Raw genomic sequence first — 16630 nt, forward strand, 5'->3', positions numbered from 1 at the left:
GAGTCACGGTTTTGCTTCCGCGAGAGGCACGGTTTTGATTTCGCGAGAGTCACGGTAGTGCCTCTCGAAAGCGAAAAACGCGTTTTTATGTTTTTTTTGCTTTCGCGAGAGTCACGATTTTGCTTCCGCAAGAGGCATGGGTGTGCTTTCATGAGAGTCACGGCTGTGCCTCTCGGAAACGAAAAAAACGCGTTTTCTGTTTTTTTCTGCGAGAGTCACGGTTTTGCTTCCGCGAGAGGAACAGTTATGCTTTCGCGAGAGTCATGGCCGTGCCTCTCGGAAAGGAAAAAAAACGCGTTTTCTGTTTTTTTTCCTTTCGCGAGAGTCACGGTTTTGCTTCCGCAAGAGGCACGGTTGTGCTTTCACGAGAGTCACGACCATGCCTCTTCGAAAACGGAAAAAAAATGCGTTTTCTCTTTTTTTCCCTTCCGCGAGAGGCATGGTTGTGATTTCGTGAAGGGCACGGGCATGCCTCTTTCGGAGAAAAAACCTGTGCCCCCGGTTCGGTTTTTTCGTCCAGTTTTTTTCGGGAAAAAAAGGTTCATCAAAACCTATCAACATGGGGATATAGTTTTGAAGATCTTGACGCGAGGAATCCAACGGTGAAAGCGGTTTAAGATTTGAACGCACGGTTTGAGAGATAAAACGTTTTAAATAAACGAATATACGAAAAAAGGAAAAACTCTCAGGTTGCAACAAGTGGCGCGCTGCATGTGCGCCACTTATCGCAACCAGGGGAATTGGAGTGATCTTTGCAACAAGTACTCCTTAATTAGTTATTTCGGCCTGCTCGAGCCTGGCCCAGCCACAGTGTGGACAGAATGGTCCCCGGCCCATCTTGGGATTTTGAACCAGTTTATAGGCTCAGAAAAAAGTTAAAGCCCAATAACTGCCCTAGAAGTCCCCATAATCCCGTCCCGGCCCATCTCTTTCTAGTAGCCGAAAAACGAATCGAGTTGGGTCGTTCGCCAGTCTCTCCAGCCAGCATCCAGGGACTGAGTCGCTCCCCCAGAAACGTCCGCTCGCCGCACGCCGGACGCCGTCGCTGCCTACCTCGCCATCCCTGGAGGCAGGAGCGGAGGATCCGCCTTCCTCTCCGCCCTGCCCGCCCGGCGCCCGGCGCCAGCGCGCGCCCGCGGCTCCTCGCCCACCGCTCTGCGCCCCTGCCTTGTGCGGCAGCCGGCAGGTGCCCACTGCCTGGCGCCCCGCAAGTCGGCGCTGGCTTCCGAGCCAGCACTCTTCTTATTTCCGATCTGAGGTACACCCCATCCACTGCCCATGGCCCCATTCCCCAATTTTCGATTTAGGGTTAGCAAATTTCTTCAGTACATATACAGATGAATTGATGGACACATATACACATAATTATGCCCAGTCCAATGTCATTATGATTGATAGAAAGCAAAGTATTATTGCATAGTTATTGAAGGATGAAGAGGACTGGAGACATTGCTTCTCTTTTTGGCTATAACGAATGTGGCCGGAGAGCAAACCGAAGAACTTGTGCGTCTGCCAGTTGCCTAGTCACATACATTGAGCGGGATATTTTCTAAAAGGTGAATGGAGATGATATAAATATAATTGAGAATTTCATGGCCACTGAAAAGCGTAGGCCAGAAACATAAGCCTTCTTTGAATTTCTCAAGCTATGTGCTATGTAGGCTTCTTTTATGCAAAACTGGGACTTAGTGAGAATTTTAGTATGTTTGTAAGAACATATCATATTGATCTATTTCTATGTGCTATTGGGAGTTAGTTAGAACATATTCACATGCTAGCTATTCCTTGTTTAGGGTTCGTGCAGATGTTCATCGTCTCTTCGGTGTTATTTGATCTGCTCTGTTCCTGCTTAATATTGGGATCAATGTACTAGTATCAAGAATGTAATGGAAATATGAAATTGCAGTGTCAAAATATATTCAAATGCCATATTTGCTGTCAATTTTTGTAGGAGGACCACCCTGTTTTCAAATCCTAGATCCGCCAGGTGTGCTTGCTCCGCCGTCGGAGACCCGGGGCGACCGCCCCTGTGCTACATCCGCCACTGCCGCCATGAAACTGACCTGCGTGACCACCCCCGGCAGAGGCGGCGGCTACCACTCGCCGGCGAGCCACTTACTGGAGCTGGAGGGGGTCCGCCTCCTCCTAGACTGCCCCGTCGACCTCTCGGCCCTCGCAGCATTCGCCCCAGTGCCACTCGGCGCGGACTCCAATGACGCGGGGAAGCTCATCCGCGCGGTGCCGTACTACTGGTCGCTGGCGGCACCGGCAGCTGCCAAAGCAGGTGGCGTGGATGCTGTGCTTGTGTCGTCTGCCACGGGGATGCTTGGGCTCCCCTTCCTCACCCGGCTCCCAAGCTTCACAAATACCAAGGTGACTGCCATCCCTGCTACTCCTTGATGCATAGCACCCTAGATTGCAAACTGCTATAGTTTAGGCTGCAGCTTTGGTTAGAAATTTGAACGATTGTTGTTTGTCGCCGTAGTGAAGAGGTGTGTTACATGTTTGAAACTGCTGTTAACATGTTAGTGCATGATTTTTGTCCATTCAATAGTTGATAGCTATTCAGATCATCTGGAAGAAGAAGCCTGCTGAATGCAAACAATAGTCTGAAAGACAGATGGGCTAGCTCATTAATTTTTTTCTTTACTTTGCGGATAATTAACCTCCTCAGGGTAGCACTGAGGTGTGTAAAATGGGGAAAACCGGGGCAGAACAATTGGACTTGATGATTTATTTTAAGAAAATAATGAAAACAAGTCCACTCCTGTATGAATACCAAAGGCATGCTCATTGGCTTTTTTTACTCTTGATTGCAGACAATTAATATCCTTAGGTCCCTTTACTACAAAGTGGAACTTAGGGGCTAAACGTCTGGGCATGTTTTTTCTTAAAGCTAGAGTAAGAAATTTTGGTCATATACAATTACCAAGGGATCGAAATATATTATGTTGGCTGTAAAATCTTCTGTGAGACAAAACTTCACCTCCATAGGTAGGTGCTAATGCATACAATGAAATATAGAGCGCAGTTGTTGACTGTCTGTATGAAACTATGAATAGGTTTATGTTACAGAGTTAGCTGCAAGGATTGGAAAGCTAATGATGGGGGAGCTCGTGGAGATGCACTCTGAGTTTGTAAGGTACTACGGGCCAGATACGGATGTGCCACCCAAGTGGATGCAAGGGGAGAAACTCCATAAACTCCTGTCGTCGTTGCAGAATATAGTGATTGAAGATGAGGGAATGGATTTAGCTCCTCTGATGCCCCTTTACAGGTACACAGTATTTAATAGGCCATATACTTGCCGTATTGCATATCGAGTTACCCTTTTACTATAAAGAAATTTATATCTGAAAGCTTCAAAATATACCCAGTTTTCCATATTTATCCTTGACCTTTAGAAATTGTTTCCACTGGTTAATTAAAATTTGATAATCTTAGGGAGTGTGCTAGGAGCAAATAGTATCCATATTTTACTAGTCAAGTAGCAAATTAAGAAGTTTAATAGATACCAAAATTTCATTCATGAATATAGGGTAAGTTTGTAACATATGATAGTTCTTTTTTAACCTGGAGTTACTTGAAATACATACTTGACTCTGTAATTTCATGTACACATCTGATAGGACACAAGTTTATATCCCTAGTAACCTAGCTTGGTGTATGCTTCCATATGCTTAGTATCTCGGTTGCATGCAAATAAAGCTGACTAGACTTTAGTTCTTGCAAGGAAATATGTGAGATTGGACCATATGGTTGCCATTCAATTATATCGACTGCATAGAAGATTCACTACTTAATAATGACATCAACGCTGCTCTATCATCCTGCTTTCTTATCTTAACTGGATTACACCTATTGCAGTGCCCCAAACATAGAAGAATGCATGCGAAAAACCCAGACTGTGAAATACGGAGAGGAGGTTTGCTTCAATGGCATGTTGATGCTGAAAGCCTCTAGCTCTGGCCTGGAGCTTGGCAATTGTGTCTGGTCAATAAAGGGTCCAAGAGCAAGTATTACCTACTTGCCAAGCACCATGTTTGTGTCAGCCCATGCCTTAGATTGCGACTATAACTCTCTGAAGGAAAATGATGTCATTTTGTTTTCAGATTTCTCATCCTTGAATGACATGGATGAGAATAATGAGAATCTGGGTGAGAATGCAATGCTTTGTGATGACTCTGTGTTGAGGTATGCTAGTGTGTCGCTCTTCAGTTTGTATGAATTGCTTATGCGTTAAAAATAACCTTTTGCATTGAATGTTACTTACTATCTTCAAGGGATGGTGGTGTTGATGAGGATGAAGACGTCCAGTGCCTGTCTAAGAATGATGATATTGCAGAGGAGATTGAGAGAATCAGTTTCATATGCTCATGTATATCAGATGCAATTAAATCTGGAGGTTCTGTTTTAATACCAATAGGACGACTTGGGGTTATTCTTTTAATTTTGGAACATATATCAGAAACGTTACTTTCTTCCAACATGAAGGTAATTCTAGCAGTTCTTGACCCATTGTTACTGTATAGTGGACTCTTGTTAATAGTAATGTAAATATATATTTTTATTGTGCTTTGTGTGAGTCAGGCTTTGTAGTAATGTTGTTAATACCAACGGCATATATTTTTACTTAGGATGTGCTTGGTTTTGATAATGGTGAAATGTCCAGTTGACAAGGCCTGACGTGCAGTCAACTGGCTGTAAGATGAATAGATGACTAGCTTTAAAGAGTGTTTAAAGATGCATGTGGTACAAAGAGTGTTTTAGTTCTACACTGTAATCATTTAAATATCAAGCTCCTTTAGTTCTACTATATGAAATATTATGCCCATTCCAAATCACTATATTTTCTCTGCACCACCCGTCTTCTCACATGTTTTGCATCTGTTGTTTTGGGCTGACATTTTTTCCCTGTTTGAGTCAGGTACCCATATTTATGATTTCTGGCGCAGCAGAAAAAATAATATCCTTTACCAATGCTGTGCCAGAATGGCTATGTAAGCCACGCCAAGAAAAGGTCATTCCTTTCTCACTATGGTTGTTTTGACATATGAACTTAATTAACATGGTCTTACTGAAACACTATTTATCCTGCAGCTATTCTCGAGGGAGGAGGAGGCATTATTCGGCCATGTGGAGCTTCTGAAGGAAGGCAGACTATTTCTGTTTCCTCATCTATATTCAAAGGGCCTGCTGTAAGAAGTTTATCAAAATTTTGTTGCTAGTTATTACTTTTTATGACTATACAATGATAGGTAACCTTAAGGTTGTTTAGTTTAGGATCACCAACTTTGACTTTATCATCTCTTTTATACTCTCCTTATAGAAAGCTTGGTACTGGTTGTTTCTTATTTTGGTTTTGGTTGTTTGATAATTTATGGAGGTCCATCAATATCTGGTTGCTACCTTTAGCATAATTTATACTATGACATATCCTGCTTTTGATTCATATGAGCTCACTTGAACAGTTGGATTTCAGTTAATTTTTTTATGCTGTTTCCTGCATTTTCTGCTGTGTAACAACGCTAGAATCCTGTCAGGGCAGCGTGGAAGGAGCCCTGCATTGTATTTTGTCCAGACTGGAGCCTTAGGCACAGCACAGCAGTCCATTTGCTTCGTCGGTGGCATGCAGATAAACGAAATCTTCTTATTTTGGAGGTACACTGTGTCCAATCTTTTCACGGAACCTAGCATAATCTATAACTGCTGTTGGTGGCGCTAAACACATAATTATTTTACGTGCAGGAAGGAGTTGATTCTGAGTTGACTCTTAAGCCTTTCATGCCTGTGGCAATCCAAGTTCTTGAATGTTCTTTCCTTTCTGGAATAAAGTATGTTGAAAATTCAAAAGCTCATGCTTATGTTTCACTAATTCATAGTAGCAAATCAGAATATGTAGACTAAAGGCTCGAGTTTCTTGTTGACAGGGTGCGGAAAGTCAATCCATTGCTGTCAGTTCTCAAACCGAAGCTCGTTCTGGTACGCCATTGCTTATTTTCTGCACCCTTCTGCTGGAGCTACTTTTCTTCGAGCGAGAGTGATCATCTCCTCACGCTCTACTGTACCCTTGCAGTTCCCTGAAGAACTGAAGTTGCGGTGTCCATCAAAGGAGGATGCCCCATGGTCATATCTGTACTACTCCAAGGGCAAAACCATGGAGATCCCAAACATACGGGAAGACTTCGAGGTGGGGCTTCCAACCGATTTTGCCTTTGGGTTGCAGCCTAGGCAGTTGGACAAGGCCATCGCCGTCGCGAGGCTGAGAGCAAAGCTCCATCTCAGCAACGGGCAGTACGTGCTGGTAGCAGCTCCGAAGGATCAGTCCGATCAGTCGATGCGGCAGCTGCTACACTGGGGAGCTGTGGATGCAGCCCGTCTGTTGTCGGCGTTGCAGGAGAAGGGGATCGCCTGTGCTTTCCCTGCAGACGACGATGATAGCTCGGCGGGCTGCGTGCGCTCGATTTTGATCACCAGTCCGGCAGAAGCTCTGGTGAAGATAACATCTGAAAAGACCATGATCTACTGCGACGATGAGAATACAACCAAGCAGATCTATGATGCTCTCAGCAGCGTTTGTAATGGGATCTAGTTGCATGCTACCGCACGGTGAATGGTAGGGACCCATGAAAACTGGGGAGGTGATCTGAAAGGAAAGAGAATCAGATGATGAAGGAATGTGGAATTGCGCAACTGGAAGGTTGGAGTTGGTGGTTTTCTACATTTAGGACCCACATTGGTATCAAGAGAAGAGAAGCAGTTGCACATTTACCAGTTTGATCTCTGATGAAACCGAGGGGCCTCTGAACACGCCTGGCCGACGACCGAGTACGCATCAATGAAGCAGTCGATCTGCGGCGAGGAGGCTCCAGCGGGGGCGACCTGAGAACACATGAGTTGATATTCAATCAAGCGGTTCATATCTCATGTGTTCCCAGCTCGACCCCGCAGGAATTTCCTCGCGTATCCTGCCCTTGTTTACCGTAAAGACGCTCCTGCTCTGCTGACGGAAATATATGGCGGTATATCCTCTTCTTCAGGCTTATTATAACCAAGTCGTAGCGATCGATTCTACTTGTAGCTTTTGGTGGCGCCAAGGGAGGGAGGGAGGGATGTGACGGACGGAGATTGGTGTTGTACTGCACTGCATTTTCAGGCACAAGTGAAGTACTCTAAGTACGTACTAGTACCATTCTCGGTGCGTCCATGTCCGAGATAGCCGGAGAGAGCGAGTACAGCTGGTTGTACACTTGTACTGCAGCCAGAGCCAGCGTTCCTCCTCCGGCACGGCAGTACAGATTGTACTGCAGTCTGCGGCCACCCGTTGTGATTTAGAACCTCCCACTTGCAGCTTTATTTGCGTTCATTGCTGCACTCGTTGTCTCCACGTGCCGGTGCGGCCGATTAGTAGGACCAATCTTCACCCGCCAGCTCTGATTTGGAGTTAATATATACTCCCTCTATTCGGAATTACTTGTTTCGAAAATAGATGTATCTAGAACTAAAATATCTCTAGATACATCCATTTCCGAAACAAGTAATTTCAAACGGAGGGAGTGCCATCCATTGCAAAGTTACCACGGAACGTGTTAATTATCCTATATGATGTGCCTTTCTGTCGGCACAAGGCGACACTGCACAACAAAGAGTAGAAGCATCCACCCACAAAAAAAAGAGAGTAGAAGCATCAGTTATCGGAGGGAGCAAAGAAAATGCATGTGCACCACTGTGGTACAATGCAATGAAAGGCCGAACCGAAATCTACCTTCCTTTTCTAGCGCTCCATATTCCACCTTCCCCGAGCTCCATCGTCGCGTCCTCCCGCTCCGCCGACGCACAAGAGGGGGTGTTGTGTCAAGCCCAGAAATTTGAAGCTCCGAAGAATACGAAGAAAAGAGACTGTTTCACGGTTCATCCCTTTCGGTCACCGTTTCACAACCGCCGACGCCCGTGTCAACGCTAATCTCAGATCGAATGGCCAACCATGCTTGATACAGGTTTGTGCTGATTACTAACGCTTGTCGCCATTGATTGGTGGCCCCGCGACTTTTACTGTTCATCTCAATCTCCACTTTTGTCTTCTAATGGCTATAAGGCATCCACTTCCTTTAAAAAAAACTTGCCCCATCTCATTCATTTAGAATAGGAGACATAGTTTTTAAGTGACACACAAAGGTCGAGCCATGAAGGCCGAAAAGACTAAGAGAAATACTCCTAAAGACTATGATCCTCGAAGGTAAGGAAGCCTCATCACGAAAGACTCTAGCATTCCTCTCATTCCAGATCTCCCAACATACCAACATGGTTAGCAATTTCATCATTCTGCAGTGAGTGCCATAAGACATCAATTACTGTATGGGGTTAAACCCTAGCCGCCACCAACCATGTTTGTGCCTAAGCATTTACCCCTAAGAACGATTAATCCCTAGTCCTTCCCCTTGCTCAAGCTTTCTTTCTCTGAATTTAGTGTCGATTCGGTCTAAATGTTAGTTGGGTCTGTCAGTCTTGTAATTCACTATGCTCCCTAATTTTGGAATCCTTCTATTCAATCAAGGTGTTCAACTTCAGATTTGGCTCACGATTTTGATCGGGTCAAAGATTTCTCAAAGAACTCTCTCATTCAATTGAGTTATTAAATTTTGAATTTGATCACGGTTTTGAATGGGTCAGAGATTTCTCAACCAAGATGTAAAACACATTAGTCCCGCGCACCCTCTCACCATATAAAAAGGCGTTAACATGTGACATTATAGCACAATATAGTACATGCAGTCACTAGCACAAGAAAACTTCCCCACCTAAGCATGTGTTGACTAGCAGATAACACATAATCACACCGAAAGCCCATCAAACACCTACACACTTCATCATATTACCCACACACCAAATCAATCTGTTTTCTTTTATGAAATCACAATAACACCAACAACATAGGGAACCATGCCCAACCCTTCTAGTTATCATAGACTCTCGGTTCTCGGTGTCGCGATGGTTCTCGGGGCATGAAAGGGTTGAAAATTTACACTCAAACAAGTCTACAATGTTCTCATTAGTGTTTTTCCATGGAAGGTTCCAATTTTGTGAAGTCCTTCCGGGTCCCACCTTGAAATTTAGGATGGTCTTTGTGAAATGCGAGAGCATGCAAAGTACAAATATAATAAATGTAAATAAACCTGGAATTTTCTTAGGATACCTTTTTTTAAGTAATGGATTTTTTTTGACAGTACACAGTGGAAGTTTTGAAGTGAAAATGTATTTTTCAGAGGGAAAATTTGAAGTTGAATAGTATTCGTACTATAATCTGGGCTTCGCCAGTGGATTGTCATGTAGCCCAGGCCCCATGCACTCGTCGAAAACATATCCATTTCTGCCAGTGGGCTAAGCCCATGACCCGGCCACACACTCCTCAGATTCCCTCCCCCTTCTCTTCCGCAGCCGGCGATGGCCGCCTCCCGCCGCCTGGCGCGGAAGCTCCCCTCCATCATCTCCAAACACCAGCGCCTCATCTCGCCGGAGATCGAAATCCTAGAGGAGACCCCCGAAATCTCCACCTCGCCCGCCTCCATCCCCCTCGACCCCTCCCTGCCGCTCCTCCCGCTCGCCGTCTCCCACCTCTCGCCGCCGAGCCCCCTCCCGGCTCTCCCCGCCGCGCACGCCTCCTCCCCCGCGGCGCTCCTCCGCCTCCTGCGCCGCGCGCGGCACCACCCGCGCCTCGCGCCGCTCGACCTCCACCTCCTCCTCGCGGCCGCCGACGCCTCCTCGGCCTTCCGCCCCGACCACCGCCTCACCAGCCTCCTCGCCGCGCGCCTCGCGGCCTCCCGCCGCCTCCCCTCGCTGCGGCTCCTCCTCCAGCTCGTCCTCTCCCGCCCCTGCCCCTGCGCCGACGACTCCATCTTCGCCTGCCCCGACCTCCTCCCCACCTTCCGCAAGGCCATCCTCGCCTTCGCCACCTCCGGCGACATCCCCGCGGCGTCCGAGGCCCTGGCGTCCCTCCGCCGCGCCGCGGACTCGCCCCTCCCCGCCGAGTTCTACAACATCATCCTCCACGCCCTCGCCCGTCTCCACCGCCACGACGACGCCATCCGCTTCTACGGCGAGATGACCAGCGTCCACCGCGTCGCCCCTGATGCCTACACCTTCAACATACTCATCAACAGCTCCTGCCGTGTCGAAGGCGTTGATGCCGCCATGCGGTGGTTTGAGGAGATGCGGCACCGGAGCTGTGCGCCGACTGATGTGAGCTTCAATACTCTTATGCGCGGGTTCTTCAGAGAAGGAAGGTACAAGGAAGGCCTTAAGGTTGCTCACGAGATGCTGCAGCTTGGGGCCGGGCTGTCGGTTGCTTCCATGGAGATTTTGATAGGTGGGTTGTGCGGTGGAGGCGACGCTTTGAAGGCAGCAGAGGTGTTTGCAGAGTTTTTGGTGGATGCGGTGGTGCCGGAAGGGTTTGATTGCTTGGATCTGGTTGAATCCCTATGCCATGTTGGAAGGGTGGACAAAGCAGTGGAAATAGTGGAGATGGTATTGGAGAGGAACGGGGCATGCTGCTTAAGTGTCCCTGCTGGCGTAACGGTTCTGGATTGCTTGATGAAGGTGGGGAAGCTGGATGATGTGTGCCGATTGATGGGAAGGATGGTTGGGGAGGGGATTGTACCAGATACCATATCTTGTAACTGTATCTTCGAGGCACTTTGTGAAGCTGGGCGGACTTCTGATGCAAACTTGCTGAGGATTTTGGCTAAGGAGAAGGGTTTTCAGGCTGATGGTGTGACTTATAGCATGCTGGTGCAGGGGTTTGGTAGGCAGGGCAGGGTGAAGGAAGGCGAGGCTGTGTTGGATGAAATGCTTGATTTAGGGTTTATACGTAACATTGTGGCTTACAATAGGCTTCTTGTTAGCTTACACGTGCGGAGATCTTTGCAATAACAAGTGAACTCCTCTAGGCATGTGTATGCTCCAAACATTTTTTGGCCACATGGAAGCATCAAACTGCAAGATGTCAGAGAGTTGGTGCTTAGAATTCATGTGCACAGACTTTTGGAGGAACATAAAACAAAACAAGGGATAGTCGGATAGATGTCAGTTGAGATGAGCGGTGGTCACAATTGCACTGACAGAAGTTGCGAAATTCCAGCGATTCAAATGAGGTATTGTTTTGATTATGCCCTTTAGTTCGAACATTAGTCTTGATTTTGTTGTCTGCACACATTGTTGCTTCTTAGTTAAAGTACCATTAGTCATTGTCTTGGACTCATGATACCTGTAAGCAGATATGTAATTCACTGATTTGTTCGTCCTCCTACGGGATCTATATTTACTTTGTTCGTCAAGGATGCAATCAGCCAACCCGCCAAGCCTGCATATAGCTATACCGTTTTCTGGAACGGATATAGAACTATACTTAAAGTCAACTTAGTGCAATTCCCCATTTGAAATTAACATAAGGTTAGCTTTAGGTATACTTAAATGTGGGCTTTGCGGGTTGCCTTCTTGCATTTGTAATTATCACTTGCTTGGACTCCTAGTAAGCAAGATACAAAACGGTTTGGGTCTTCTTGGGTGTTTCTCCTCTCGATTCTGGTAAATTATCAATTGATGTCCTAGTTAAGGAATAGCTAGCCTCACACATACTTGCAATAGTTCTGGATCTGACAAGTCACAACCTCCATCAGTGGGAACCCATGTTTTCTTGTATTGATTTAATCAGTATCTTTTATTTATTTATAACTTTGGTTGGTTGCAATGTTGTATCAGTGCTGCCCATTGGTCAGTCGACACTTCAAATGTTGTATCAGTGCTGCCCATTTGTGTGACGTATTGTGCTGTTTGAACTGTACAGTGTTTGAGTGCATGTTTTGCTCATTTCTTTAGAGTCTAATTAATTCATCTTTGTTTACCAGGTTTGAAGGCCTCCCTGTTTGAACTGTACAGGATCATGTTTTTGTATAGCATTTTCCTAATATCTCTCAGACCAAGTGGTACTAAGATCTTGTTGATAGAAAATGCCTCGTGCCATCTGGTGATTTGACATCTGTACAGTTAGCGGGATTGAATGATTTTGCAGGGGAGCTACCTTAACATTCTCGTCCCTTATGTCCAGTGCCCAGATATTGTAGGTTTCTGGTATCAACTACTGGAGAGTTATGATATTTGGACATTAGACAGGAAAGGTAACCATAAGGCAGAGATGAATAGTCTCGTTAAGGAGCTATCTTACTGTAACTCCCCGGTCTGCATGAGTTAGAGCGCTATAATACCTGGAGATTGTAGACATAGGAAAGATGTATGGCATCTTCCAAAGGTCACATATCCCTTGGCTTCTAGCATTCAATCGATCATGAAACTTATAGGATGACACACTATACAAGAAGATCATTTCCCGGGCCTGTAAAGCATACTGGAAGATAAGCTTCTCAGCATGTTACAGAAGCTGATGGGTTGTTTCCCTTTCAAACATAACCAGGATATGGTGATTGGCAAGTCTGGTAAGGTTAGTGATCCTGTTTAAGCACTCCAAGGAATAGCTGGGAAGTCAGGGGAACTACTATTACATGCAAATAAATCACTGCTTCTGCTTATTTGTCTCCCCATCTACTTCAATATATTTTATGGATCTTGCCCAACTGGAAAACTTGTTGTTTTCCTATTATTGAAGATAAATATTGTATCATACTACCATGAACCAATTTGTTTTTAATGCTAATGCCCTTTTAGTGACACTATCTATGAAACATTTCAAGTGACAGTACCCACACAGTTTCCAAACATGTCAGTTGGGTTCTCTAATGACAGCGACCACATTGTTATCATTGTATTTGCTCTCCAAACTGGCTGTTTAGAACAAACTCGCTGGACATGCTTTTCTTTGACCCCAGCCAAAAATCATTTTACAGTACCAAATATTTTTGGGATGTCTATTCTATTTTTTCTTCTTAGTTAGCTATTTTTCTCCTTTTTGTGGGCACAAGCAGCTGCCAATGATGCCCGAATTGCTGCTCTAGGAGGCTAGGAGCAATGTTCTTAAGTCGTGGATATGGAATTGGTAACTTATTGTCTTCAACATATATTAGATATCAACCAATATATTGGGTGATACGTTCAAGTATCAGAGTTCAAAAGTTATTTATAATTTCAACTTAAGCAATGACTTCCAAGTGTCACCCTGATAGTGACACATGCATACATCATGCAGTTTGTAGTTTCCTGTTGTCATGGGGACTATAAAAATACTACAGTACGTAGCATGTATCTTTTCCTTAATCTGAACTAAAAGTACGCCATTTACAGAGAATGTGCCATTTGTTAACCACGAGATCCGCCATACGACCACTGTAATGGACGGCTGGCCGGCCAGCTTCAGAGTCTTTATATCCTCTGCGGCAGTGAAGCACAACTCGTACCAAGCCATCATGAAGCATCTGCATTCTGTATGCTTTCTCCTACTGCCTTACACCTGCCTCCTACTATGCGCTGAGATCACTCCAGTGAAGGCCGACACCCGGCGTGAAGCTGAAGCACTTGTGAATTGGAAGGCTAGCTTGGCTGATGCCGATGAGTCCCTTGGGCCATGGTCGATGGCCAACTCCACCAGCCTTTGCAGGTGGACGCACATCACCTGCGACACGGCCGGGCACATCATAGAGCTCAACCTTGACAGGGCAAGTCTGAACGGCACACTTGACAAGTTAGACTTCTCAGTCTTTCCCCACTTGAGGAGACTCCTCCTGTCCTATAATGATCTGTACAGTACAATTCCAGCAGGGATTGGGAATCTGACAAGCTTGGTCGAGTTGGACATCAGTTGGAACCAGTATCTGAGGGGCAACATTCCACGCAGCATTGGCCAGCTGAAGCACCTTGCTGTACTTCGAATGCCTGGGTTTGAGGCTCAGCGGCGTGCTGCCTGAAGAGATAGCTAACTTGACGAGCTTGGAGGAGCTTGACCTTGAGAGTGCAAGTCTGAACGGCACACTTGACCAGCTCGACTTCTCAGCCTTTCCCCACCTGAGGAAACTCATCTTGGTCCAGAATGATCTGCACGGTACAATTCCAGCAGGGATTGGCAATCTGACAAGCTTGGTCGAGTTGGACATCAGCCGGAACAGGGGTTTGAGGGGCACCATTCCACACAGCATTGCCCAGCTGAAGCACCTTGCGGTACTACTAATGCCTGGTTTTGGCCTCAATGGCGTGCTACCTGAAGAGATTGCTAACTTGACGAGCTTGGTGGACCTCGATCTGGACTCGGTTAATTTGACTGGATCAATCCCACCAACCATTGGGCTGCTCGTGAAGCTCCAGTGGCTGAGCCTGTGAAAGAATAATCTGACAGGGAGCATCCCGCTGGAGATTGGAAACATGACAGAACTGGAGATCATATACTTATCATACAACTATTTGGAAGGGCAGCTACCAGATACCATATCTCGTTTGACAAATCTCCGGGATTTGGATCTGGCAAGGAACCAGCTCGGAGGCCATATCTTCCCCGAGCTTGGGAATAGCAGCCACTTAGAGATGATCAATATTGCAAGTAACAACTTCTCCGGGGTGTTCCCATCATCCGTTTGCGACGGAGGAACACTGGCTTTGGCCTGGGCTAGATACAATGGATTTACAAGCATTCGCCAGCAGACCTTCCAAAACTGCACAACCCTGTTGGTCATTGACTTGGTGGCAAACAATATTGTTGCAGAAATAAGTGACTATTTTGGTGACCTTCCACTTCTAGGAAAGCTTCAGGTGTTAGCTTTCAGTCAAAACCAGCTGTATGGCACACTTCTGACAGACCAAGGCGAGGTATTTATTTGCAACCATTCTCGTTTATACTACGTGGACCTATCACACAATTCCTTACATGGTGGTCTCTCCAAGTGTTTCTGGGAGATGCCACGTGTGACATTCATGGATCTGTCCAGCAACTCTTTCAGCGGTGTAGTTCCATTTTCAAGGACATGTGAAGATACTCTTAAGTATCTACACCTGGCCAATAACCATTTCGAAGGAGCCTTTCCTTTGGCTCTTAAGAAATGCAAAAACCTTACCACTTTAGACCTCGGAGGCAATAATTTCTCAGGTACAATACCATCTTGGATAAGCAGGAGTTTACCTGGACTCAAATTTCTTCGTCTGTCAACGAATATGTTTGAAGGTGTCATACCTCCCCAGATATTACACTTTCAGAAACTCTGGCTATTGGATTTGTCAAGAAATAAGCTCACAGGACCCGTTCCAGGTGATTTTACGAATTTTACTGGCATGGCACATGAACATGAACAGGAATCCTTTGGAGGAGACGTGTACCAATTTGATGCACCACAAATGCAAATAGTGTGGAAGAATGTGGAATATTTATACATTACTGCGAGAGCACGCATGGTTGGTATCGACTTGTCTGGAAACTTTCTATCACAGGAAATCCCGAAAGGGCTCACAACCCTTCTTGGACTCAGGTACCTGAACTTATCAGGAAATCATCTGTCAGGCTATATTCCTGAAGACATTGGCAATCTGGTACTGCTGGAATCCTTGGACCTTTCTCGGAACCAACTTAGGGGAGAAATTCCTCAAGGCTTTGCAGATTTGAAGAGCATAAGCGCTCTGAACCTCTCAACCAACATGTTATCAGGGAGGATACCTATGGGTGATCAGCTGCGGACACTTGATGACCCGTCAATATACAGCAATAATCTTGGGTTATGCGGGTTTCCGTTGGAAGACTGCGTAAGCTCGTCAACACCGACGCAACCTGAAACGAGTCTGGATGAAGATAGAGAGGCGCTGTGGTTTTACTGCTTTGTGGCTGCTGGGTTTATCTCTGGGTTCTGGCTATACTTGGGCTTCTTGTTTCGCAGCGAGACATGGAGATATTCATTCTATCAGTATGTGGACAACATGCAAGCGAAGGTGACCAAGAATATACGAAGCTGCATTTCGTGCTTCCAGGTTAAAGGGCCTGAATGATGAAGTGTGTCGCTTCTTGTTGAAGTAATTAATGGTGTATGGCGTCCTATATCGAGCATGTGTGTAATATTTCCCTTCCTTTGTTAGTACGTACTTGCCAGTAATTTGATGTTATTCAAGTTTTGTGGCGCTGAAACCTACTGGTTTCAGATTTGATTGTTTGGTACCTAAGGCTATTTGGAGTGAAGTAAATGAGTTATCTGAAATCAGTTACGTAGTCATAATTCTGAATCTGTAGCTTGTTTTTTGGTTAGTAACACTTGGCATGCTGTTTTGAGCACTTCTTTGCGCAACCATTTTGTGGGGTTTCTGGAAACATAAGAGTGTTATTTGTTTTAGCTCCCAACACACGTATCAATACCAAGCAGACGGTCATCAATTATGAATTTGGTTAAAGAAACTGAAGCGTAATATTTCAAATTTGCTGGCTGCTCATCAATCTGATCAACCAAAGCAGAATGCTGTGCTGTCAGCATTTCTGCAGATGAAGCACTAGTACGGTAGAAGCACCGGTGAAGATAGCATCTGAAAATACTATGATTGTAATAACCCTGTTGGCTCTGGTGAATTGCCGTGGCGTGAGAGAAGATACACAAAGGAAGAAAATACAGGAGGAATAAAAGTGAGACGGAACTTCTCTTCAGTTATTTTTTCTGTCTCCGAATGA

General features: G+C 45.6%; 3 protein-coding genes across 5 annotated transcripts; all 3 read left to right on the forward strand.

Annotated features, from left to right (window-relative positions):
* Positions 1–942: 942 nt before the first annotated feature.
* LOC125545662 (integrator complex subunit) lies at positions 943–7045 on the forward strand. Of its 2 annotated transcripts, XM_048709683.2 has the most exons (11): positions 943–1258; positions 1952–2373; positions 3063–3277; positions 3868–4194; positions 4284–4494; positions 4928–5020; positions 5101–5198; positions 5544–5661; positions 5749–5834; positions 5931–5982; positions 6077–7045. In XM_048709683.2, the coding sequence occupies exons 2-11, from the start codon at positions 2053–2055 to the stop codon at positions 6590–6592; spliced, it is 2037 nt and encodes a 678-aa protein (XP_048565640.1). In that variant the 5' UTR covers positions 943–1258; positions 1952–2052; the 3' UTR covers positions 6593–7045. The 2 variants fall into 2 exon arrangements, with proteins under 2 accessions (XP_048565640.1, XP_048565641.1); XM_048709684.2 differs by lacking the exon at positions 943–1258 and having other exon boundaries at positions 2242–2373; positions 3076–3277.
* A 2319-nt stretch (positions 7046–9364) lies between these two features.
* Positions 9365–13419, forward strand: LOC125545664 (pentatricopeptide (PPR) repeat-containing protein). Of its 2 annotated transcripts, XM_087513747.1 has the most exons (3): positions 9365–11147; positions 11901–12485; positions 13288–13419. In XM_087513747.1, the coding sequence occupies exon 1, from the start codon at positions 9442–9444 to the stop codon at positions 10924–10926; it is 1485 nt and encodes a 494-aa protein (XP_087369873.1). In that variant the 5' UTR covers positions 9365–9441; the 3' UTR covers positions 10927–11147; positions 11901–12485; positions 13288–13419. The 2 variants fall into 2 exon arrangements, with proteins under 2 accessions (XP_087369873.1, XP_048565642.1); XM_048709685.2 differs by lacking the exon at positions 13288–13419 and having other exon boundaries at positions 11901–13277.
* Positions 13420–13904: 485 nt separating this feature from the next.
* Positions 13905–16216, forward strand: LOC125547101 (uncharacterized). Its single transcript, XM_087513746.1, has one exon. The coding sequence runs from the start codon at positions 14359–14361 to the stop codon at positions 15961–15963; it is 1605 nt and encodes a 534-aa protein (XP_087369872.1). The 5' UTR covers positions 13905–14358; the 3' UTR covers positions 15964–16216.
* Positions 16217–16630: the final 414 nt, after the last annotated feature.

Source organism: Triticum urartu, chromosome 3A (genome assembly GCF_056163025.1).
Source record: "Triticum urartu cultivar PI428250 chromosome 3A, HENAU_Tu73, whole genome shotgun sequence".
NCBI classification, from domain to species: Eukaryota; Viridiplantae; Streptophyta; class Magnoliopsida; order Poales; family Poaceae; genus Triticum; species Triticum urartu.

Excerpts from the sequence above, each read along its gene's own strand:
- LOC125545662 (XM_048709683.2), top strand. The coding sequence starts at position 2,053 with ATGAAACTGACCTGCGTGACCACCCCCGGCAGAGGCGGCGGCTACCAC. Across the intron at positions 5,021-5,100 it reads GTAAGCCACGCCAAGAAAAG|CTATTCTCGAGGGAGGAGGA; the intron begins GTCATTCCTTTC and ends TTTATCCTGCAG. Across the intron at positions 5,835-5,930 it reads TCTTTCCTTTCTGGAATAAA|GGTGCGGAAAGTCAATCCAT; the intron begins GTATGTTGAAAA and ends TCTTGTTGACAG.
- LOC125545664 (XM_087513747.1), top strand. The coding sequence starts at position 9,442 with ATGGCCGCCTCCCGCCGCCTGGCGCGGAAGCTCCCCTCCATCATCTCC.
- LOC125547101 (XM_087513746.1), top strand. The coding sequence starts at position 14,359 with ATGACAGAACTGGAGATCATATACTTATCATACAACTATTTGGAAGGG.